This window comes from Pseudorca crassidens, chromosome 2, assembly GCF_039906515.1.
Source record: "Pseudorca crassidens isolate mPseCra1 chromosome 2, mPseCra1.hap1, whole genome shotgun sequence".
NCBI classification, from domain to species: Eukaryota; Metazoa; Chordata; class Mammalia; order Artiodactyla; family Delphinidae; genus Pseudorca; species Pseudorca crassidens.
In genome coordinates this window covers 25,543,350-25,569,444 of record NC_090297.1, presented here as the reverse complement: position 1 = coordinate 25,569,444, position 26,095 = coordinate 25,543,350, and the positions used below count along the sequence as shown (strand labels likewise).

The following is a 26,095-nucleotide window of genomic DNA, read 5'->3' as shown; positions in this document are numbered from 1 at the left end:
AAATACATAGAACATTATCATCACCCCAGTAAATTCCCTTAGGTCAATTTCTGCCCTTAATCCCCCATTGTCAACAATTGTTCCAATTTTATTTCATCAAAGTTTAGTTTTACCTGTTCTAGAACTTCATATAAATGGAATTACAAAATACGTGCTCTTTTGTGTAAGAGTTATGTCACTCAGCATAATGTTTTTGAGATTCACTGTTGTTCCTTACATAATTGAGTAGTACTCCACTGTATGAACTTATAAGTGTTTATGTATCTATTCCCCTACTTATGGATCCCGGTCTGTTTCCAGGTTTTGGGCCATTATGAATAGAGCTGCTCTGCACATTCTTGTACAAGTCTTTCTATGCACAAAAGTTTTCATTTCTCTTGAGAAAACACCGAGGAGTGGAATTGCTGATTTATAGGGTAGGTATTTGTTTAGTTTTATAAAAAACTGCCTTCTTTTTTCCAAAGTGGCTATACCATTTTACACCTCCAAAAACAAAGTATGTGAGAACCAGTTACTGCACACCCATGCCAACATTTGGTGGTGTCAGTTTTATTCATGTTAGACATTCTGGTGGGTGTGTAGTGAAATAGCATTGTGATGGTATTATCTTTAAGGGCTGCATAGTATTGCGTGGTATATATATATCATAACTTTCTTGACTATTCCCTATCAATGGACATTAGAGTTATTTTCAACTTTTCCTATTACAGGCATACCTTGGAGATATTTTGGGTTCAGTTCTAGACCACCACCATAAAGCAAATATTGCAATAAAGTGAGTCACATGCATTTTTGAAGTTTCCCAGTGCATATAAAAGTTATATTTACACTATACTATAGTTTACTAAGTGTGTGATAGCATTATGTCTAAAAAATGTACATACCTTAATTGAAATACTTTAATTTAAAAATACTTTATTGCTAAAAATTGCTAACCATCATCTGAGCCTTCAACAAGTCATAGTAGTAACATCGAAGATCACTGATCAAAGATCCCCCTAACAAATATAGTAATAATGAAAAGTTTGAAATATTGGGAGAATCGCCAAAATGTGACACAGAGACATGAAGTGAGCAAATGCTGTTGGAAAAATGGTACCAATAGACTTGTTCGACACAGGGTTGCCGCGGACCTTCAATTTGTTAAAAACTCAGTATCTGTGAAGCACAATAAAGCCAAGTGCAATAAAATGAGATATGCCTTACAAACAATGATGCACAGACATGTATCCACTCATGTGTCTGATTTGTAATGTGTCAACTTGGTTGGGCTAAACTACATTTCCCAGAATTTCCTCTCTTGTATATTTCATTTAGTGTGGGCCACAAGGGAGATTTGGAGGACAGAAGGAAAGCAGCAGGCATTGTATAGTTCATACACCTTGTTGGTGATCTGCTGACTGACCTCCTTAGAGGTAAAGCAACAGATGGACCTGCAACTTCTCTACCTTCCCCTGGATCCTCCTTCAGCTTCTCCAACTCCTGGGCCAGTTACACATATTTTGCTCTGTGACAAAGGGCTCTGGCTTCTGCAGGATGCCCATATCAGCAAGAATGGAAGCAGTGAAAACTAACATGGGTTCCATTCCATCCCGGTGGTGTGCTAGCTCTTGCTTGTGGGTCCAGTCTGCTTCTGATCTCCCCATTTACCTCCATCTTCCCTTACACATTGCCTGCCTGAGTGTCTGCAAAAGAGTTTCCCTAGAATTAGAATCGCTAGGTCAAAGGGTATGCCTATTTAAAATTTTGACGTACTGACAAATTGCCCTTCAAAAGATGCTACCAATTTGCCCTCTCACAAATGGTGTATCAGGATGCTCATTCTCCTGCAACTTCATCAAACTGGATTATTATGAATCACTTTAATTGCTGACAATTTGATTGGTTAAAAATAATAACTATGGAAAATTCCCTAGTGGTCCAGTGGTTAGGACTACAAGTTTCACTGCCAAGGGCCCGGGTTCAATCCCTGAGTGGGGAACTAAGATCCCACAAGCCACGCAAGTGCAGCCAATAAATAAATAAATTTAAGAATAACTACTGTTTTAATTTTCATCCCTGCTGATCAGTAAGGCTGAACATCTTTTCATATGATATTGGGTATTATCTTTCTTCTTCTGTAAATTCTTGTCTTTTTTCCTATTGAGATATTTGGGCTTTTTCTTAAGGAGTTCTTTATGTATTATTGTTATTAATCCTTTTTCTGTTACATGTTTGGCAAATATATGACTGCAATCTTTCTTATCTTTTAATCTTGCTTGTAATACCTTTCACTCTACAAAATATTTTGATGTAGTAAAACCTGTTCATCCTTTTCTTTTATTGTCTTTGTGTTTTCTAGTCTTCCTTAGGAACAATTTTCTCACATAAAGATTATAAAATATTATGCTTTACTTTCCTTTAATACTTTTATAACTTTGTCTTTTTATGTTTAGAACTCTGATCCATCTAAATTCTATTTTGATGTATAGGATCTAATTTTTTTTCCAATATACTTATCCAATTGTCCCAATGGTATTTATATAATAAGTCATCCTTTTCTTATGCGTTTAAAAAGTCACTTTTATCAGATATTAAATTTACATATATTCAAGAATCTTTTTCTGGATGTGTTATTCTGTTCCATTCATCTATTATCCATTGATGTACTAATACCATACTGGTTTGATTACTGTAGCTTTGTATTATATTTTACAACACTAATTTTAAGTGGAATAACTTTTTTGTTAAGGCTTAATAAGGTAAATTTCCTTTTCTGACCATTTTAGTATTCATTTTTACACTAAAAATAAAATTAACATCTACACACAACTATATATAATAGATAATCAATAAGGACCTACTGTATAGCACAGGGAACTCTACTCAATACTCTGTAATAAACTATTGGGAAAAGAATCTGAAAAAGAATAGATATTTGTATATGTATAACTAAATCACTTTGCTGTACACCTAAAACTAATACAACATCGTAAATCAACTATACTCCAATATAAAATTAAAACATTTTTAAGTGTATAATTTCGGCAAGTAACCTTGTACAAAAGCACTAAGAAAATGTTTACTATTGTCATTACCTCCTATGCAGTCAATCAACTTTGGCTTATTGCTACAATTGTGTGGGCTTTTCATACTAGTCTAGAGTGAGTGAGTTTAAGACCAAAGTCCCTTGTCACAGGTTGGGTTTTCTGGGAAGTAGATGTTGAGTTAGAGTTGGGAGTATAAAAGGATTAATGGGGAGTAACACCTGTGAAGGAAAGGGAGCAGAAGCAGGATTGAAAAAAGACTTCAGTAGTGACAGTCTCTGCCAGCCCATTGGGAATCTCCAGAGCGAACTTTGCTGGGTGGAAGACTCCAAAATTTTGTTTGGGCTTGTGGAAAGCTGAAACAGTCAAAGGCACTAACAGCTGGAGGCTTTCAGCAAGTTCTTTCATTAAGGGAGGTCTCAGAGGCACATCTCTCCATGTCTGCCACATCACTCCTCTTAGCTCTGTGCTGGTGAGCACAGGGAGGTCTTTTAGTCATTCAACAAACACTTATTAAGCAGTTCTTATATATCAGTTATTGAGCTAGATACTAGTGCTACGAAGATGACTGGAATATTTTCAGCAAGCTCCTTTTCTAAATAAGTCTCAGTCCTTGCCGAGGTAGGATAGGAACTCACCACGCAGGGGGAGAAAAGCCAGCACTATTTGCGGGGTAGTTTTTAAATGCATGAACTTTTCCTTATCCATAATACAAGATGAAATATGCTAAATGCAAAAGATTCAAAAGCTCTAGAACCTAACGCAGGATTTGGCAAATAGTAGGCATTGAATAAGCATTGTTGACCGAGAGGCTATGAGAATTGGAGGAGAGAAGAATTATTTTGTTCTGAGGAGAAGATTTGTTTGTCACCTACCAATCAGTCAACAGTAAAATTTTTTTTAAAAATCAGTTACAATCTATTCAGCTGATGCAGAATTCAAATAAAACTCACAAAGTAAACAAAGTTTGTCTTTATAATTCTCCCATCCTCCTGCCTCCCTCGAGCCCTTCTCCCAACCATAATTGTCTTTTCTTCCTCCCAATCATAATTAAAACTTTCATCCCCTAACTCTGTTGTGTGTCAGTTTGGTTATTTTACTATCATGCCTCATGACAATTTAAGAATGATGTTTAAATTTCACAAATATACTTGCATTTAGAAAGAGGAGGTGTTTAAACACAATCATTCTGTGGCAGAGAAGTGGGATCAAAACTGTTTCCAACCACCAGTGCTGTCACCAACACCACTTCCTCCCTTCTTTAGAACCATCCTTTCTTCCTTAGATGTTAGAAATAAAGTATGGGCAGTTAGCCTTGCAGCCTCACCTCTTTGCTCCTCCCCACTTTGAAAGCAAAATTCAGAAGATATTATAAGTGACAAATCTGGGGCTCCCTGGGGTTTGTGACAGCTGGCTTCGGTGTATGTCATTGTCATTTGATGGCTCAGGCCTCAAGAGGAGGCTGTTCGCCCTTGGACCTGGCCCCAGGATTGCTACTGTGGGAGAATTGTTTCTTTAGATTGGTGCAGGCAGGGGTTTCCAGGGGAGGAGACTACTGGGGAGTTCTCCCTGCTGTGGAGGCACTCACATTATGATATTGGTATAGGGGAAAATAGAGAAGGGTGTCTAACATCTGTGGTCACTCTCCCAGGGACCTCCACTTAAGTGTCCCCCACCCAAATACAGCTCGGCCAATGGCTGGCTGAGGTTGAGTGGACACAGGGACTCCAGGCTTCCAATGCAGGGGATGGAGGTTCTGTCCCCAGTCAGGGAACTGAGATCCCATAAGCTGCGCAGTGCAGCCAAAAAAAAAAAGTGTTTTTTTTTCCTTGATGAGTTCTGGCTAAAGGTTTATCAATTTTGTTTATCTTCTCAAAGAACCAGCTTTTAGTTTTATTGATCTTTATGATTGTTTTCTTTGTTTCTATTTCATTTATTTCTGCTCTGATCTTTATGATTTCTTTCCTTCTAGTTCTTTTAGGTGTAAGGTTAGATTATTTATTTAAGATTTTTCTTGTTTCTTGAGGTAGGCTTATATTGCTATAAACTTCCCTCTTAGAACTGTTTCTGCTGCATCCCATAGGTTTTGGATCGTTGTGTTTTCATTGTCATTTATCTCTAGGTATTTTTTGATTTCCTCTCTGATTTCTTCAGTGACCCCTTGGTTATTTAGTAACATATTGTTAAACCTCCATGTGTTTGTGTTTTTTACGTTTTTCTCCCTGTAATTTATTTCTGATTTCATAACATTGTGGTCGGAAAAGATGCTTGATATGATTTCAGTTTTCTTAAATTTACCGAGGCTTGATTTGTGACCCAAGATGTGATCTATCCTGGAGAATGTTCTGTGTGCATTTGAGAAGAAAGTGTAATCTGCTGTTTTTGGATGGGATGTCCTATAAATGTCAATTAAATCTATCTGGTCTATTGTGTCATTTAAAGCTTGTGTTTCCTTATTAATTTTCTGTTTGGATGACCTGTCCATTGGTGTAAGTGAGGTGTTAAAGTCCCCCACTATTATTGTGTTACTATCAATTTCTTCTTTTATAGCTGTTAGCAGTTGCCTTATGTATTGAGGTGCTCCTATGTTGGGTGCATATATATTTATAATTGTTATATCTTCTTCTTGGATTGATCCCTTGATCGTTATGTAGTGTCCTTTGTCTCTTGTAACATTCTTTATTTTATTTTTTTGCTGTACGCAGGCCTCTCACTGCTGTGGCCTCTCCCGCTGCAGAGCACAGGCTCCAGACGTGCAGGCTCAGCGGCCATGGCCCACGGGCCCAGCCGCTCCGTGGCATATGGGATCCTCCCGGACCGGGGCACGAACCCGCATCCCCTGCATCAGCAGGCGGACTCTCAACAATTGCGCCACCAGGGAAGCCCACATTTTTTATTTTAAAGTCTATTTTACCTGATATGAGTATTGCTACTCCAGCTTTCTTTTGATTTCCATTTGCATGCAATTCTTTTTCCATCCCCTCACTTTCAGTCTGTATGTGTCCCTAGGTCTGAAATGGGTCTCTTGTAGACAGCATATATATGGGTCTTGTTTTTGTATCCATTCAGCAAGCCTGTGTCTTTTGGTTGGAGCATTTAATCCATTCACATTTAAGGTAATTATCGACATGTATGTTCCTATTACCATTTTCTTAATTGTTATGGGTTTGTTTATGTAGGTCCTTTTCTTCTCTTGTGTTTCCCACTTAGAGAAGTTCCTTTAGCATTTGTTGTAGAGCTGGTCTGGTGGTGCTGAATTCTCGTAGCTTTTGCTTGTCTGTAAAGCTTTTGATTTCTCCGTCAAATCTGAATGAGATCCTTGCTGGGTAGAGTAATCTTGGTTGTAGTTTCTTCCCTTTCATCACTTTAAGTATATCATGCCACTCCCTTCTGGCTTGTAGAATTTCTGCTGAGAAATCAGCTGTTAGCCTTATGGGAGTTCCCTTGTATGTTATTTGTTGTTTTTCCCTTGTTGCTTTTAATAATTTTTCTTTGTCTTTAATCTTTGTCAATTTGATTACTATGTGTCTCGGCATGTTTCTCCTTGGGTTTATCCTGCCTGGGACTTTCTGTGCTTCCTGGACTTGGGTGGCTATTTCCTTTCCCATGTTAGGGAAGTTTTGAACTATAATCTCTTCAAATATTTTCTTGGGTCCTTTATCTCTCTCCTCCTTCTGGGGCCCCTATAATGTGAATGTTGGTGCATTTAATGTTGTCCCAGAGGTCTCTTAGGCTGTCTTCATTTCTTTTCATTCTTTTTTCTTTATTCTGTTCTGTGGCAGTGAATTCCACCATTCTGTCTTCCAGGTCGCTTATCCATTTTTCTGCCTCAGTCGTTCTGCTACTGATTCCTTCTAGTGCATTTTTCATTTCAGTTATTGTATTGTTCATCTCTGTTTATTTGTTCTTTAATTCTTCTAGGTGTTTCTTCTTTCTTTCTTCTAGGTCTTTGTTAAACATTTCTTGCATCTTCTCAGTCTTTGCTTCCATTCTTTTTCCGAGGTCCTAGTCCTGGACATCTTCACTATCATTATTCTGAATTCTTTTTCTGGAAGGTTGCTTATCTCCACTTCATTTAATTGTTTTCCTGGGGTTTTATCTTGTTCCTTCATCTGGTACATAGTCCTCTGCCTTTTCATTTTGTCTGTCTTTCTGTGAATGTGGTTTTCGTCCCACAGGCTGCAGGATTACAGTTCTTCTTGCTTCTGCTGTCTGCCCTCTGGTGGATGAGGCTATCCAAAAGTGCTTCTTTAATTTGTTGGTCATCCCCACCAACCACAAGGTATTTGCGGACAGGGCTGTGTCTCATTCACCCAGGTATTGAAACCAAGCAGGACCCTGTGGGGCTCCAGGGCACAAAAGCCTTTTCGTGTCCCCTTCCCTGAGTTCCAAAGGGCAGATTAGAACAATTGCTAATTAGGGAAGGGAGGGGATGCAGAGACAAGGGAGGAGCAGTCAAGAAACAATAGTGCAGACTTGGGGGCAGGGTCCTGGTTCCACCTCAAAGTATACACATAATAATATCTTTGAGCTCTTCTGCAGAACTAAAACCCCCACCAAATGGAAGATGTTAACTATTTGATGAAGCACTTTTCATTCCAGAGAAGGTCACAGTTCACCCATTATCACCTGTGCCAGATGATCTCTGAATTGAAGGAATGTGGGCCCTGCGAGCACCCTGATCCTTATCCGCAGCCTTTGACTATAAAACTCCTCATAACACCCTCCCACCCCCCAACCTGGGGTTGGGACACACAGTTTTGAAGGCATTAGCTGGCTGTGCCCCCCTTTGCCTGGCAAAGCAATAAAGCTATTCTTTTCTACTTCACCCAAAACTCTGTCTCTGAGATTAATACAGTTTCACGGTACAGAGGCCAGATTCAGCTTCAGTATCCCCAGCACCTAGAGGTACTCAATAAACATTAGAAGAAAGGACAATGGTGAGGGCCATTATATTGTGTGTGCTATATTATGATTCTTTCTGGCACAGAGCCCCTAAAACCATTGGAATTTCCTAAGTGATAAGACCTAAAAAGTGTCTTGATATTTATAACAAACCTTTTCAACTGCACCTGAGTTTATCTTAATGAGGTGACTTTGGAAAGCACCTAAAGGTGGGGGCTGGTTACCAGGGGAAATAACCATGTGATTAGAGGGTTGGAACTTTTAGTCCCACCCCACCCTGACCTCAGGGGAGGGAAGAGAGGCTGGAGATTGACTCATTTGACAAAGACCAATGATCTAATCGATCATACCTATATAATGAAGCCTCCATAAAAACCCAAAAGAACGGGGTTTGGAGACCTTCCAGGTGTGAAATAAAATTCAAATTTATGGCAAGACAAGAAAAATTTAAACATAAAAATTCTTGTTTGCCCTTTGGCCTCCCCTCTCCCCTCACTGTGCATTGTGTATCTGCATTATGCATTGACCAAACCTCCTCCATCAGCAGGAATACCTGTTCAACTATAAATAGCAACATTCTTCCAGGATCAACAAGACAGCTCCTTAAAAGATACCATTCCTTCTTGATCTTATAAAGGGTCACATGACCCACCAGGACCCACATGGTGCTTAAATCTGTATTATGTAAACTGTCAATAATACGTCATTTAATATATAGCCCTCTGTCTCAAAAAACTTATATAAACTATGTCTTGACTTCTAATGGGTGGAACAGTTCTCAGAGCTTCCTGAGATGCTCTTCCTGTGTTATAATCCTCAAATTTGGCTTGAATAAAATTTCCCAATTCTTTCTTAGATCGACTGATTAATTTTTCATTGATATGTACTTGGCATAGTCAAGGCAGGATATCAGAGACACCCACCAGAGAACACCTGGAGTCTACCCAGAACTGGTGCTTGGTACCAGCATGGGTGCATTGTGTCCCACCGGCTTCTCGGTACTCCTCAGGTGTGCCAGTGAGTTCTGGTATTCAGATCTCATTGTTTGGGTGATGATCCTAAAAACTTCCCTGGTTGGGGAACTAAGATCCCACATGCCGTGGAGCAACTAAGCCCGTACACCACAACTACTGAGCTCCCGTGCCTCAATTAGAGAGCCCGCGAGCTGCAAACTACAGAGCCCACGCGCTCTGGAACCCACGTGCCACATCTACATAGCCCATGCGCCCTGGAGCCCGCGTGCCACAACTAGAGAGAAGCCTGCGTGCTGCAAGGAAGAGCCCATGCACCACAATGAGAACGATCCTGCACGCCTCAACGAAGATCCCGCGTGCCACAACTAAGACCTGATGCAGCCAAAATAATAATAATAATGAAAATAAAATTAAATAATAAAGTCTTAAAAAAATCAATCCAATTGCTGGGCTTATGGCCAATTACCTATGTCCAGTACACCCAGGTTGCCTTGGTGGATTTCACCTCTCCAAGACTCTAATTGAATGGTCTTGAGAAATTTTATTTTAAGGGAAAGAAAGTCTAGCACCCTGCAAGATAATGTTACCGCCAATATGACTAAGTGAGACCCCTTTACCCAGCCAGTTAATGATGTTGGTTCTGGCCATAAATAGTCCTTTTTATAAGATATTGAATGTTGGGTAGCTCCTAACAGGACCCAATGGATTTATGGAACAAGTTTATGACCTTGGCTCTCCCCAGGTTGGTTAGGGAGAGGCACAGTTGGTTTCCCTTGCGCTCAAAGTCACTCACAAGCAGCTTTGGAAACAGCCCCTGCCAATCTGTCAATCTGTCTTTAGTGCAGTCATGCTGGTTTCTATCAGTTTTCCAATGGTATGCCCATTTGGTCACAATATTTGTTAATTCATCTTATGACCCCTAAGGTGTCAAATTTCTGCTCTGAACAATTCTCTTCCCAGTTTAGGGGGAATCTAGGGAAATGATTTGATTCAGGAGGATTTTGGTTTAAATCCGTGCTAATGACATTGTTGCTCCTACTACCAATTTAAATTACAGTTTGTGGAACTTATAAAGTGATAGTTTCTTGCTTTTCACGCTGTGTGTCATCAGCTGGTACTAGGATAATGATGTCTAAACTTGAAACTACAGATCACCTCTATCGTTCTCTGTAAAATAATGGGCATACACAATGCACATGCAAGGAAAATTGGCTTAATGGCTTAAGTCCCTTATCAGACAACCTAAAATTGGCTGTCAGCCCTTGCCAGACATTCTGCTAGTATAACCACCAAAAGAGAGAAACCGGGCTATTAGGACCCAGCATCGAGGGACATGATGGACACTGGGGCAGGCAAGCAGCCACCCTAGCTTCAAGGGACCTAATATTTGATCACCTAATGCTTTCTATTGAAATATTAATGATCAACAGGGGGAAATTGTGAAATAAAATTCATATTTTATGACAAGACAAGAAAAACTTAATCTTGGAGGACTGATCTGATTCTATCTCCAGGTAGTGTCAGAACTGAGTTGAATTGTAGGATACCCAGCTGGTGGTGGAGAATTGCTTGATGGGGCTGGAAACCCCACACATCTGAATTGGTATCAGAATTGCAAAGAACAAGGCATGGTTCCTGCCCTCCCGGAGCAGGCATTTGGGAGAAAAGGAAGCCCACTGGGACTAGGTCTAAAAGGAGAAGTAAGTTTTCACCAGGGTGAAGTGTATATGGGTGTGTGGAGTGAGGAAGAGATAAGAGAGCAGAAGAAAACAAGAGCAAAAGCAACATGAAAGGGAGTGATGTTTTCAGGGAGTACTGCAGATGATGCAAGTGGGAGAGTGATGTCATCTTTGAAGATGATGCCAGTTTGGCTGCATTAGCAAAAATATGACTCCCTTGAGTTAATATTTTATAATTTTTCACTATGATTGTTTTAAGGTTTTTTTAAAGTCTGATCAGTTTTTTTAAATATTTATTTATTTATTTTTGGCTGCGTCGGGTCTTAGTTTCCGTAGGCGGGATCTTTGCTGCGGCATGCGGGCTGTGCTGCACTGGCTCCTCACTGGGGCCCATGTGCTCAGTAGTCGTGGGCTTAGTTGCTCTGTGGCCTGTGGGATCTTAATTCCCTGACCAGGGATCGAACCTGCATCCCCTGCCTTGGAAGGCAGATTCTTAACCGCTGTCCAGGGAAGTCCCTAAGCCTGATCATTTTAAGTAGTATATTCCACTCGGTGGAAATATCCTACTTTCTTATGCTTACCTTTTTTTCAGATCATGATCTAGGCCTGTACTGTCCAATATGGTAGTCTCTAGCCACAGGTGGCTACTGAGCGCTAGAACTGTGGCCCTTACAAATTAAGTTGTCCTGTAAGTGGAAGCTACAAATTCCTGAGACTTAGTATGAAGAATGTAAAATATCTCATTAATAATCTCTTACATTGATTACATGCTGAAATGATAATATTTTGAGTATGAGTTAAACAAAATATATTAAACAAATAATTTTAACATTAATGTTATGTAATCTCTTTTCTTTTTAAATGTGGCCACTAGAAATTTAATTTTTTTATTTTTTAATTAACATACAGTAAAATTCACCCTTTTTGGTGCACAATTCTGAGTTTTGACAAAGGCATAGAGTCACGTAACTAGTACCACAATCAAGATGCAGAACAATTCTCTGTCACCCCCTAAAAAACCTCCCTTATGCTGAACCTTAGTAGTTAACACCCTTCCATCCCCCCCATCTCCTGGCAACCACTGATCTGTTCTCTGTCCCTATAGCTTTGCTTTTTCCAGAATGGCATATAAATGAAATCCTACAGCACATAGTCTTTTTGTAAATTGTGAGATAGATATATAGATATTTATCTATATATATGGATAGATAGATATCTATCCATATATAGAGAGATATATATGGTTAATATTTGCCATTTTAAACATTAAGTGGTAGTTTTTTTGTTTTGTTTTGTTTTGCGGTACGCGGACCTCTCACTGCCGTGGCCTCTCCCGCTGCGGAGCACAGGCTCCGGACGCGCAGGCCCAGCGGCCATGGCCCACGGGCCCAGCCGCTCCGCAGCATGCGGGACCCTCCCGAACCGGGGCATGAACCCGCATCCCCTGCATCGGTAGGCGGACCCCCAACCACTGCGCCACCAGGGACGCCCCAAGTGGTAGTTTTTTGAGTCTGATTTCTCTCCCTTCACATAATTTATTTGAGATTCATCCATGTTGTTGCATGTAACACTAGTTCCTCCCTTCTTTATTGCTAAGTAATATTCCATTGTGCAGATGTAACACCCATTTATCTATTCACTAGTTGAAGAACTTTTGGATTGTTTCCAGCTTGGGACATTTATGAAAAACAAAAAAGCTGCTATAAACATTCACATTGGATTTTTTTGTGTGAACCTAAGTTTTCATTTCTCTTGGGTAAATACTTACAAGTATTTACTTCTTAGGAGTAAATACTTAGGAGGGTTTCCAGGGCATACACTAGGTGTGCATTTAACTTGATTAAAAACTGCCACATTTCTTTCCAAAGTAGCTGTATTCTTTTTTCATTCCCACCAGCAAAATATGAGAGTTCCTGTGCTCTACATCCTCGCCAGTGCTTGGTATTGTCAGGTTTTGTTTTTGTTTTTAGCCTCTAGTAGGTGTGTGGTGGTTTTGCTTCGCATTGTGGTTTTAATTTGTATTTCCCCAGTGACTAACGCCATTGACCATCTTTCCATGTGCTTATTTGCCATCCATATATCTTCTTTGGTGTAGTTCAAATCTTTTGCTCATTTTTTAAAAATTGAGTTGTTTCGATGTGTTTCAAGATTATTTTTTAAAGAAAGCTTCAGCCCTCCCTCCAGTCTGTAGTCCCGCCTTCATGCTGAGGTGTTGTAGACCTTGCCACTTTGTCTTCTTGTGTTTTAAAGCGTGTAAGGGACCTTCACTCAACATCACAGAATTCCTGCAATCCAGACATCCACCAGAAAAGTTATCTTTTAATGATTGGCTGCTGACAAGCCCTTGCCAAAAGCCTGGTGTGTATGGTTGCTCAGAGGGTCAAAGGAATGTGCTTTTTTTCCTCTAGATTTTATGAGCTCTGTCTCTGCATCAAGCTACACACTTAGACAATATGAGTTTATTATTTAGTGTTGTGTACTTGAGGTTTATTGATGGTCCATATTAGAAATAGCGCTTATGAATTCTATAAAACTGCTGATAAAGAATTTGCCCGTAATATTTTTTCAATATCCCTTTTATTTTTATTTTATTTCATTATTTATTTATTTATTTCTGGCTGCGTTGGGTCTTCATTGCTGCTCGCAAGGTTTTTCTAGTTGCGGTGAGGGGGGGCTACTCTTCGTTGCAGTGCGCAGGCTTTTCACTGCGGTGTCTTCTCTTGCTGCAGAGCATGGGCTCTAGGTGCGTGGGCTCAGTAGTTGTGGCTCGTGGGTTCTAGAGCGCAGGCACAGTAGTTGTGGCGCACAGACGTAGTTGCTCCGTGGCATGTGGGATCTTCCCAGACGAGGGCTTAAACCTGTGTCCTCTGCATTGGCAGGCGGATTCTTAACCATTGTGTCACCAGGGAAGTCCCTCAATATCCCTTTTAGAGGGAACTGTTTAATAAATTCCTTTTAGAGTTTAGTGACAGAAAAACTACCTTTCTCCTGACAAATAGCCATTTTCCTATTATTATACAACGAGAACTATTACATTTAGCCATCTTTCTGCTTATATTTTTGGCTGCTAGAAAACTCAGAACTATATTTAATATTCAGTTATACTAACGACCTTTAGCTTTAATTATCCTTTTGCTCTCCATGGCTTTTCACTGGTCCTGTATTGAGACAGTATTGTTCCAGTTACTTCTGCTGTACAGCATCCATCCCAAACTTGGTGGTATAAAACAACAACCACTTGGAACTTCCCTGGCGGTCCAGTGGTTAGGACTCAGCACTTTCACTGCTGTGGGCCAGGTTCAATCCCTGATCTGGGAACTAAGATCCCACAAGCCATGCGGTATGGCTAATAATAATAATTATAATTACAAAAGAACCATTTTATTGGGCATATTGATTCTGTGGGTTATGAATTCTGAAAGGGTACAGTGGGGGCTGCTCTTCCGTGCTCCACCCCATCCCGGGCCTCAACTGGTGGCTGACAGCTAGGAGTTAGAATGTTAGTTTCAGGAGTCACTCCAAAACGGCTTCTTCACTCACATGGCTGAGCCTGGGCTGGAGAGGCTATGTACATGGCCTCGCCACATGGCTTGGCTTTTCACTGCACGGTGGCTGGCTTCCATGGGGCAGCAAACCTAGAGGGAGTGTCCCAAGAGCCAGCATTCCAAGAGAGCTAGGTGGAAGGCACATGGCCTTTCCTAGTCTCCGAGCATCACTTCTGCCATACACGACGTGGTAGAGCCATCATAAGCCCATCCAGATTCAAGAGGAGAGTATAAAAACCCCACCTCTCAATAATATAAGTATTGAAAAAATTAAATGTCACTTTCAAAACTACAGACATAAATAATACAAATAATAAACTCATGGCTGATCTTCAGTTAAAGAGATCTAAATAGAAGGTGTCTCAGCATTTATCCCTGCTCAGACCACATGGCTAGAGATGGGGGAGACACAAGGTAGGAGAGGCCTCTTCAGCTCCCTACCATCTTCCCACGTCTGTTATAGAGCCATTTTCTTTTTTTGACTTTTAAAAAAAAATTTTATTGGAGTAGAGTTGATTTAGTGTTGTGTTAGTTTCTGCTGTACAGCAAAGTGAATCAGTTATACATATACATATATCCACTCTTTTTTAGATTCTTTTTCCATATAAGTCATTACAGGGTATTGAGAAGAGTTTCTGTGGTATACAGTAGGTCCTTATTAGTTATCTATTTTATATATAGTAGTGTGTATATGTCAATCCCAATCTCCCGAATTAATTAATTTTTTTTATTGAATGAAAGATTCTTTAAATTCTACAATGCTGGGCTTCCCTGGTAGCACAGTGGTTGAGAGTCCGCCTGCCGATGCAGGGGACACGGGTTTGTGCCCCGGTCCAGGAAGATCCCACATGCCGCGGAGTGGCTGGGCCCGTGAGCCATGGCCGCTGAGCCTGAGCGTCCGGAGCCTGTGCTTCGCAACGGGAGAGGCCACAACAGTGAGAGGCCTGCGTACCGCAAAAAAAAAAACAAAAACAAAAACAAAAACTCTACAGTGCTTTACCATTTTCAAAAGTTTTACACACATGATTTCATATAATCCCATAATCACCTTTTTTTTCCCCTACCCCTATCTTGCCCCTCCTCTCTTCCCTCTCCCCGCTGGTAACCACTAGTTTCGTCTCTACATCTGTGAGTCTTATAAAGACATTTTTACAACTCACCAAAGCTGCAAAACTAAGGGGAAAAGCTAGCTAAAATTAGACATATTACTAACTTGGTAACAACAAGATTATCTGGGGCCCAAATAATTTTTTCAAAGGACTTTAAGAAGCTATTATTTCAGTCATGAAAGACTGATGACAGACATCTTTCCTTCTAATGACTAGTGAAAAGACATCTTTTCCTCTAGTTGGGAATAATAAGTTCAGCAAACACCTGCAAAGAGACAAGTCTAACAGCCATTATTCCTCGTCCTTTTCTTCCTCCTATTCCCTTCTCTTCCTGAATTATTTGGAAGAAATTCCTTTATTAAGCACCTAAAATGTGCTAAGTGTTATTTTTGTCACTCAAATAATGCTTCAAAGCACAGATTTAGCAGCTAATTCAGTAATGTGATTAAAATACAACATTTCAGGGGTTAGCAAACTTTTCTGTAAAGGGCCAAATAGTATTTTATACTTCGCGGGCAACACAGCTCTTCTACAATGATTCAGCTCTGCTGTCATAGGGAAAAGCAGCCATGGACAATTTATAAATAAATATGCATGACCGTGCTCCAATGAAACAATTTATGGACACTTACGTTTGAATTTCATCCAATTTTCACATGTCACAAAATAGTATTCCTCTTTTGATTTTGTTTCAATCACTTAAAATTTAAAAACCAATTTTAGTTCATGGAAAAATACAGGCAGTGAGTCAGGTTTGGCCTGTGGGCTGTAATTTGCCTATCCCTGCAAACACAAATGAAAAAGCAGGGTACAGAATTGTATTCACGGTATGATTTCCTATAACTTTAAAGAGGACACTTACACATAAAGGAAAAGCTGAAAGTAAATTTACAAAATGTGGGTTTTGTTTTTCATTTTAATGCTAAGATGGTTGATTTTCCTCCATGCAGTTTTTGGTAGTTTCAGATTTTATTGATAGGAATACTTTAAGGATGGAAATAAAAGTTTTTGAAAGGATAAATGTAGTAGTATTCCCCTTAACAGCACATACACCAAAAATCAGTAAGAGGGAGAAAATTAGAATGAATTATGTGCTGTTGGGCTGGAATTGGGTTTACCTGTCTGTATGTCAATCTGTCTCTCTGTTTATCTGTGTATCTATGGAAATATCCGCTGAGAGGGCCTGAAAACAGCAACTCTTCATAAGCAAGGAACACACCATGCATACAGATTTTGGTTTCTAAATAACTGTTCTCCACTAAAAAGAACCAAAGCTCCTTGGAGAAGTATCTGATTCTGGGGCTGGGGCAGGAAAAAAGGACACGATGAGCCTGGAACATCTTGTGTAAGAAAGGAATAAAGTGTTCAAATAACTATAGGGACACATCAAATGGACACAAAAGTTGGCTTCAATGGGCTTCCACTGGCCAAATCTGGGATACTTTGAGTATTAAAATAAATGATTGCCACAGATTACAGCCCAATGAATAAGCAGGAATCCATGAGTCCATATGACTTAATAAAATAAATAGTTGAGGGAGATTAAGAAGTACAAACTTCCAGTTGCAAAATAAATGAGTCACGGGTATGAAAGTTACAGTGTGGGGAATACAGGCAATAATTATGTAATGCCTTTGTGTGGTGAGAGATCATAACCAGACCTATCCTGGTGGTCATTTTTGAAATGTATGGAAATATCTAATCACTGTGTTGTGTAACAGGAGCCAACATAGTGTTGTAGGTCAATTATATGTCAAAAACAAACAAACAAACTCACAGAAAAAGTGATCAGATTTGCGGTTATCGGAAGGGGAGGGGGAGTTTGAGGGGGTGGGGGGGAGGTGGGAATTGGATGAAGGCAGTCAAAACAGACAAACTTCCAGTTATAAGTACTAGGGATGTAATGTACAACATGATAAATATAACTAACACTGCTGTATGTTATATATGAAAGTTGTTGAGAGTAAATCCTGAGTTCTCATCACAAAGAAAAATATATTTTCTATTTCTTTAATTTTATATCTATATGAGGTGATGGATGTTCATTAAACTTATTGTGATAACCATTTCATGATGTATATTACTCAAATCATTATGCTGTACACCTTAAACTTATGCAGTGCTGTATGTCAATTATATCTGAATAAAACTGGAAGGAGGGCTTCCCTGGTGGCGCAGTGGTTGAGAGTCCGCCTGCCGATGCAGGGGACACGGGTTCGTGCCCCGGTCCGGGAAGATCCCATATGCCGCGGAGCGGCTGGGCCCGTGAGCCATGGCCGCTGAGCCTGCGCGTCCGGAGCCTGTGCTCCCCAACGGGAGAGGCCACAACAGTGAGAGGCCCGGTACCGCAAAAAAAAAAAAAAAAAAAACTGGAAGGAAAAATTAATGAATAAAATTTTAGCGGTTTGATGAGAAATGCGTGATGTATATAGTTTCAAAGTATCTCGCTACAAATGGGAAAAGTGTACCTTTACAGTGGAGAAGCTCAGCAGACATAATTTTAATCAAGGATCAAAATGAACGTCATCAGTAATGAAACAAATTGACAAAGTGGGCCACTGATGTGATGCTTTGAGAAGAACGCATTGAAAGTCCTGTGAGAGTCCTGCCTAAACGCATAGCCTGAATCTAGTCGAGATGAGACACACAAAACCAAGAGAGGGAGATGCTACAGATTAGCTGGCCTGTCCTCCCACCCGCCACCACCTCCGCTGCTCCATCCGACGGGCCGCTCGTCACTCGCCACGCAGCCTGAGCCCGGCCAGACGCCGACCCTCCGGGAGTCCTCGGCGCCCAACGGCTACAGTCCTCGGCACCGGCTCCGCGCCGCCTTCCCGCCGCCGCCGCCGCCGCCAGGAGGCTCCGCGCGCCTTCCCGCCTTTCCTGGCGCCGCGGCCGAGCTGGGCCGAGCGGCCAGGGGGGCGCGGCGCTCGGCGAGGGCGGCCCGGAGGGCGCGGCCATTGTGCCGCACACCCTCTGAAGCGCGCAGGCGGGCCGGCCCGGGCCGGGAGGGCGTGGCGGCCGCGCAGTCCGGGAACCGGTGCGCCCAGCTACCACCCGCCTTGCCGCCGCCCCGAGGCCGGGTCCTCGGAGCCGGACGGCCGCGTCTCCTTTGTGACCGTCTCCAGCCCCTCCGAGCCGGCGTGCCGGCGTGCCGCCGCCCCTGTGCCCGAGGCTGCAAATGGTGCCCGCTCGCCTCTGCGCCTTTCGCCGCTCTCGGGCCCCGGGGACTTCTGGGGGGCGCCGCACCCGGGCCGCATCCCGCCGCCACCGCCGCCGCAGCCGCCCAGGGCCAGAGCCCGCGGCGCCTCCGCCCGCGCCTGGGCCAGCAGAGAGGCTCGCGGGCCAGTCCCGGGGCTGCCCCGACGCCCTCCCGGGAATACCTAACGGGAGTCCTACTAAATAGACTTTTTTTTTTGTAAAATGCATATAAAATTTATCATTTTAAAGTACAATTCAGTGGCATCAAGTATATTCACAGTGTTGTACAATCATCACCATTATCTAGTTCCGGAACTTTTTCATCCTCTCAAAGGGAAACCACCCATTACATCTGAGTGGTTATATCCCTCCCCAACCAGCTGCTGGCAACCACTACTCTGCTTTTTGTCCCTATGGGTTTGCCTAGTATTTTCTATAAATGGAATAATACAGTACGATATCCTTTGTGACTTCTCTCAGCATAATGTTTTCAAGGTTTGTCCATGTTGTAGCATGTATCAGAACCTCATTCCTTTTAATGGATGAATAATATTCTGCTGTATGCATACAACACATTTTGGTTTTATCCTTTCATCAGTTGATGGATATTTAGGTGTTCCCACCTTTTGCCTATTATGAATAGAACTGCTAAGAATGTTTGCGTACAAGTTTTTGTTCGAACACCTGTTTTCAAATTCAATTCTTTTGGGTATATAACTAAATAGATTTTGCTCCCCTTCTAATCAAAAACACAACAGCCATCTGCAGCTTTCCTCCCATTGATTCTCGGAATTCTTGGAGCTGTATGAGGCATGCGCCCAAATTTCCTGTCTGCCTTGACTTTCTTGGTATAGGAGACATATATGTCAATATAGTTGCCCTCTCTAAGGCCCCTTCTCAGGGGCTCTGCCTCTCATACTGTCATCACCCACCCAAGTAACATCCAAATAATATCCCCTGACGCCTTGACCCCCAACCCTCATCTCCAGCCAGAGCCCTCCTCTGCCCAAGTTACCATGTGACCCAAGGGAACCCATCCTTTGCTGGGCAGAAACTGAGGTGTTTTCCTTTGGAGGATTTTAACTGAAGGACAGGTAGGGGCTGGGGCAGTCATTTAGAATTGATAAATGGGCAGAAAAAAAGCTAGTCTGAGAATGGCTGGGGAGCCTCACACAGGCACAGCAAGGCGGACAAGGACCATAACAGCCTCAGTCCTGACTTTCTAATTCTGGGTGATGGGCTGACTTCCTCTCCTAGAACACTCATAATGTCGCTCATTTTACTCTTGAAATAAATCCTCTTAAAACTGTTCTCAAACTTTAGCTTGAAGCAGAATGCTTCTAGGGATGATGCTGATGTTGCTGGTCCTAGAACCATACTTTGAGAACCATTGTCTTAAGCTTGCTTGAGTGCCTGTTCCTTGAAACCAAAAGTGCCCTGACAAAGAGGGGCACTTGGATGTCTGCTGCTGCTGAATTCAGGGGTGCCTGGGAAAGCTGACATCCCAGCTGCCTCCAGTGCTCACCATTAGAGGCTGTCCAGCTGGATTTATTTATTTATTTGGCTACACCACGCAGCTTGCAGGACCTTAGTGCCCGTGCCCCCTACAGTGGAAGCGCGGAGTCCTGACCACTGGACTGCCAGGGAATTCCCTGTCCATCTGGATTTAACCTCTCTTGCTACTGCCTGTGAGCCACAGCTGTGCTAAGAATACATCAAGGAAGTGCAGAGTTACAGAAGTGCAGGGCAGTCAGTGCTCTTGCCCTCCCACTCCGTCTCAAGCTTTGGCATCAGATGTTCAAAGCAGTGAAGTTTGAGCTCCCAGCATCTCACCAAGATCTTGAATCATACTCACTGAGTTTCTGCCTGTAGCTCTCACACTGAAGGCTCAGGCGTACTTCATTGGAGCTGAGACAAATCACTCTCTTTTCTCCTGGTCAGATCCTTCCAGCGACTTCCCCCCAAAACTTCATACACATCAGCTGTGCCCTTTCACTGACTCTCATACATACAAGGCATGTTTAAATCCTAGTGATGTTCACAGATTTGTTCATACATACCCAGATTGGTTTAAATGCTTGTGATGCTCACCATATTGGTGGAACCTACCTCATCTCCATCATCTCCACATAAGGAATAACAGATCTCACGTCCCATCCAACATTCTAGATCACAAGTGGGCAAGCTATAAAGTTCTGATAGTAAATATTTTGAGCTTTGTAGACGAAAGGTGTCTGTTGCAACCACTCAACTTTGCCCCTGTAGCGCAAAAGCTGGCATATACAATACGGAAAGGAATGGGTGAGCTTGTGTTCTAAGAAAACTTTATTTGCCAAAAACAGGCAGCAAGCAGTTCTGACCCAACCTCTGCTCTAGACAGTAACTTTTTTTGCTTATTACTAAGTGAAAATGAGTCTTCAAACAGATGGAAAGTGTATATAGTGTTAGCAGTTCTATATTGTTATGAGGGAATCTTTTTAAAATCTATAGGCTGTAAATGCTTTTCTCAAGAGCTGGCAGTGAGCCCAGCCAATCTTAAATAAACCTGCCTCAACATTTTTTAAAATGTAAAATTATATCAGTACATTGCTAAAACTGAACCAACTTCCTGTCTTCAGAAGATAAATATTTGAAACTGTTTAAGCAGAAATAATATTTAAAACACGACTTAAAGATTTATGTTAAAAATGGAATGCCAAGACAACAGAAATGAGAAGTCACATCTAAATTATATAGATTATATCCACCAATTTATTACTTCATTCTGTCTTATTTGTAGTTCTTTATATATAAAGAGTAAAAATGGCAAAGCAACACACTTGGGGACAACATTGAATCATATAAACAGATCTGGTACATAACCACTATAACATCAAGACCAATTCAGTTCTAAAAAGCAGAAAATTTCCCACTCCTTAAAAAAAGTATCAGTTGCTATTGTTTTAATGGTCAGGATCACTTCCAACGTTGTCTTTTTTTTTTTTTTTCCTGATAGTTTTGACAAGTGCCTTTGTTAGAGGAACTAATCCACTTGGTAACTTGGCAGCCAAAGATAAAGTCAGTTTCTATTTTTCTTCTAAGAGTTGTTGGAAAGTGTATTCCTGTAGACCTAAGCACTTAGAAAGGCTGCACCTTTTCTGATTTTTGTGTTATCTGCCATTGCTTTTGCTTATATTGCATCCCACATCACCCACTCATCAAGGGGTGGTCAGTCTTCTTTCACAGAATCTAAAACGTCCTGGCTTGGAATACTCTGCCCGAAAACTGTTTAATATAAGGAAGTAATTGGTCCCAATACCAGTGGACAGAGGTGGGAAAGGATGCTGACGGAAGAAGCTTCTGTTTAGAGCTCTATTTAATAGCTCTCATTGTTTTGTGGGAGGTTTTTCTTAACTAATATTATATTCATAAAATTTCATGTAAAATAATTGCCCTGAGAAAACCAGTTAACTAAGTTTAAATGATGAAGGATTATTAACTCATTCATGTGAGAAGCTCAACCCTCAATATATTTCATTCATTCTAAAGAAATTATTTTGACCATTTTGACCTTAGCCATTGTAAAACTTGCAGTTATCTAATTTGGGTCAATTTTAAATCTGGGAGGTACAGAAAATAGTTAAATTACATTTGTTTCTGAAGACAAAATGAGCAATAAAGGAACAAAAGACTTTTCCTTGAACCCAGAGGAGGCTGTTCCTATTCTAAATTTGTCACTAGGTGTCTTAATCTGACTTTTTATAAATCAAAACAAAAATTTAGTTTGAGATTATTCCCTCTTTACCCCCAGGTTTATTTAACCAAATTAAAGATGATTTACATTAATTTTAATCCCAATCTTGAGATCATTAACAATCAGGATCACTGCTTCTACATATTTTTAGATCGTCAAGTCACTAATCTTTTAACTTTTATATATTATCACAGAACTTTAAGTAAAAATAGCTTTTGCAGTAGCTTTGTAAAAATCCACTGAGTCAAGAAATACCTAAAATACATTTTCACTCAATACCATAATATTATATGGGTTACTGTCTTAAAAATATGTGGGTTTTTGTTTCAAATATGATTGTCCTTGTCACCTTCCTGGAATCATACCCAATTTATATTTCAAAATATCTGCTAGAGAAGTTGGCAAAAGTAATTTCAAGATAATGTAAATTTTTTAATTTGAAAGTTTTTACAAAGTGAATACATTAATATCAAATACCTGATACATATTAGATAAGTGGACAATAAAATTTCAATTTGCCGTGTGTGTGTGTGTGTGTGTGTGTGTGTGTGTGTGTGTGTGTGTGTGTGTTGATGGTGGTTATGCTGTTTCAAATATGTGTGGGGGGGCTTCCCTGGTGGCGCAGTGGTTGAGAATCCGCCTGCCAGTGCAGGGAACACGGGTTCGAGCCCTAGTCTGGAAGATCCCACATGCCGCAGAGCAGCTAAGCCCGTGACTCACAGCTACTGAGCCTGCGCGTGTGGAGCCTGTGCTCCGCAACAAGAGAGGCCGCAACAGTGAGAGGCCCGCGCACCGCGATGAAGAGTGGCCCCCGCTTATCGCAACTAGAGAAAGCCCTCGCACAGAAACGAAGACCTAACACAGCCAAAAATAAATTAATTAATTAATTAATCAAAAAAATATATATAGGGGCTTCCCTGGTGGCGCAGTGGTTGGGGGTCCGCCTGCTGATGCAGAGAACACGGGTTTGTGCCCCGGTCCGGGAAGATCCCACATGCCGCGGAGCGGCTGGGCCCGTGAGCCATGGCCGCTGAGCCTGCGCGTCCGGAGCCTGTGCTCCGCGGCGGGAGAGGCCGCAGCGGTGAGAGGCCCGCGTACCGGAAAAAAAGAAAAAAAAAAAAAAAAAAAAAAATATATATATATATATATATATGTGGGTATTATAGGAAAAGAAATTAAATTAACTCCCTCATGTTCAACATGTGATTTTCCCCCTCCCTGTCTAAGCATTACAAGAATTCAGGCCAGGATCACACAAAGCCACATGAGGCTAAAATAGCCATTTCCTCTTCTGTAGTTTTAGTTTGATGGGTACCCGAGGAAACAAATGCTGTCTACAGATGGTCTTTGCTGCCCGCCCAAACATGTTTGTTTGTTATCAGCGTTGGCCTGACAGGATCTGGTTTCTGATGCTAACTAGCTGTGTGGGAACTAAAAACTAGTCATTTCTCTGTAAAATCTCTCTGGAGGAGACTATCCTCAAAGTCCTTTCTATTTCTCAAATCCTTTGATTTAATGGTTCTGTTCCATATCTATCTGGTCTGGGAATTAACTGGTTTACATGGTCAACCAAGACCCGATCCATATGCAATAGGGCTCCTCCACATCTGTCACAGTAACAATACCTTTCTTCTAACGTATTACAGGGGGTGGAGAAGTTATTTGTTGGTAGATTATTTGTTGCTGTTTCTTTTCTTTTTTTTTTATGTGGACAATTTTTAAAGTCTTTTTTGAATTTGTTACAATATTGCTTCTGTTTTGGGGGGGTTTTATGGGGTTTTTTTATGTTTTGGTTTTTTTGGATGTGAGGCATGTGCGATCTTAGCTCCCCGACCACATATCGAACCCGAACCCCTTTGCATTGGAAGGCGAAGTCTCAACCACTGGATCGCCAGGGAAGTCCCTGTTGTTGTTGTTTCTTGAATAAGAAAACCACAGCATCTGGGCTTCCCTGGTGGCGCAGTGGTTGAGGGTCCGCCTGCCGATGCATGTGACATGAGTTCGTGCCCCGGTCCGGGAGGATCCCACATGCCGCGGAGCGGCTGGGCCCGTGAGCCATGGCCGCTGAGCCTGCGCGTCCGGAGCCTGTCCTCTGCAATGGGAGAGGCCGCAGCGGTGAGAGGCCCGCGTACCGGAAAAAAAGAAAAAAAAAAAAAAAAATATATATATATATATATATATATATGTGGGTATTATAGGAAAAGAAATTAAATTAACTCCCTCATGTTCAACATGTGATTTTCCCCCTCCCTGTCTAAGCATTACAAGAATTCAGGCCAGGATCACACAAAGCCACATGAGGCTAAAATAGCCATTTCCTCTTCTGTAGTTTTAGTTTGATGGGTACCCGAGGAAACAAATGCTGTCTACAGATGGTCTTTGCTGCCCGCCCAAACATGTTTGTTTGTTATCAGCGTTGGCCTGACAGGATCTGGTTTCTGATGCTAACTAGCTGTGTGGGAACTAAAAACTAGTCATTTCTCTGTAAAATCTCTCTGGAGGAGACTATCCTCAAAGTCCTTTCTATTTCTCAAATCCTTTGATTTAATGGTTCTGTTCCATATCTATCTGGTCTGGGAATTAACTGGTTTACATGGTCAACCAAGACCCGATCCATATGCAATAGGGCTCCTCCACATCTGTCACAGTAACAATACCTTTCTTCTAACGTATTACAGGGGGTGGAGAAGTTATTTGTTGGTAGATTATTTGTTGCTGTTTCTTTTCTTTTTTTTTTATGTGGACAATTTTTAAAGTCTTTTTTGAATTTGTTACAATATTGCTTCTGTTTTGGGGGGGTTTTATGGGGTTTTTTTATGTTTTGGTTTTTTTGGATGTGAGGCATGTGCGATCTTAGCTCCCCGACCACATATCGAACCCGAACCCCTTTGCATTGGAAGGCGAAGTCTCAACCACTGGATCGCCAGGGAAGTCCCTGTTGTTGTTGTTTCTTGAATAAGAAAACCACAGCATCTGGGCTTCCCTGGTGGCGCAGTGGTTGAGGGTCCGCCTGCCGATGCATGTGACATGAGTTCGTGCCCCGGTCCGGGAGGATCCCACATGCCGCGGAGCGGCTGGGCCGGTGAGCCATGGCTGCTGGGCCTGCGCGTCCGGAGCCTGTCCTCTGCAATGGGAGAGGCCACAACAGTGAGAGGTCCGCGTACCACACACACACACACAAAATCCCACAGCATCTGATGCATATTTTCTAACGACTAGGATATTCTGAATTTTTGTAATATTTTTATATACCTGAATAAAGCATGTAATTTAAACACTGTTAATGTCCAAAGCCACCATGTTTGGAAAAGGCAGGAAATGTCAGAAACTATTTAAGTTGCTTATAAATTGTATCCCAAAGCACAAAGTTTACTGGACGGGAAGGACCACCACAACAGTAGCTTAGACAAGAAAGACTTCTCTGAGGCTTTAAGACTGGGCTGGTTGCTCTACCCAAGCACTTTCAGGGCACCCTGTCCTTGCCCCTATTGTCACACCCCAAACTGTGTTGTTTGTTGGCCCCCCTGATTACACAGTGCAAGTTCTGCGAGGACAGGAATTGTTCATTGATGTACCCTTGACAGTACATCAGGGGTACAGTGCCTGACACATAATAAGGACTCCATAGATAATTATTGAATAACCCTTGAATAAATAACTGGCTGTCCTCACTTATTGCTCTTCCAGGAGCAACAGAAGCAGGCAAGGGTAGCATCACATGATACAGTAATAAGAGGCACCATTATCAAGAGCCTAGTGTTTGGTGGTTGCCAGGTGGATATAGGTTCCTGTCAAAGTGTGATTGATAGGATCCCCAGAAATTTCCATTCAATGATGTCCCTATAGTATGTTATACTATACCTGCCTACTCTGAGTAGCACCAAAGGATACAAGACATTTTGATGGGATAATTTTGACGGGAC

General features: G+C 41.6%; 1 protein-coding gene across 4 annotated transcripts in view; it reads left to right on the top strand.

Moving 5' to 3' along the window:
- The window catches only part of ZBTB8OS (zinc finger and BTB domain containing 8 opposite strand), a 131,775-nt gene that overhangs the window by 96,974 nt on the left and 8,706 nt on the right, over positions 1-26,095 (top strand). Inside the window, exons 7-8 of one of the 4 annotated variants that reach the window (XM_067725300.1) lie at positions 301-416; positions 711-2,564. The exons of 2 other annotated variants lie outside the window; for them this stretch is intronic. In XM_067725300.1, coding sequence (XP_067581401.1) covers positions 301-415 — 115 coding nt within the window. In that variant the 3' untranslated portion in view covers position 416; positions 711-2,564. Of the gene's footprint in view, positions 1-300; positions 417-710; positions 2,565-26,095 lie in introns of those variants that run through there. One more of the 4 variants, XM_067725297.1, reaches the window with a different exon arrangement.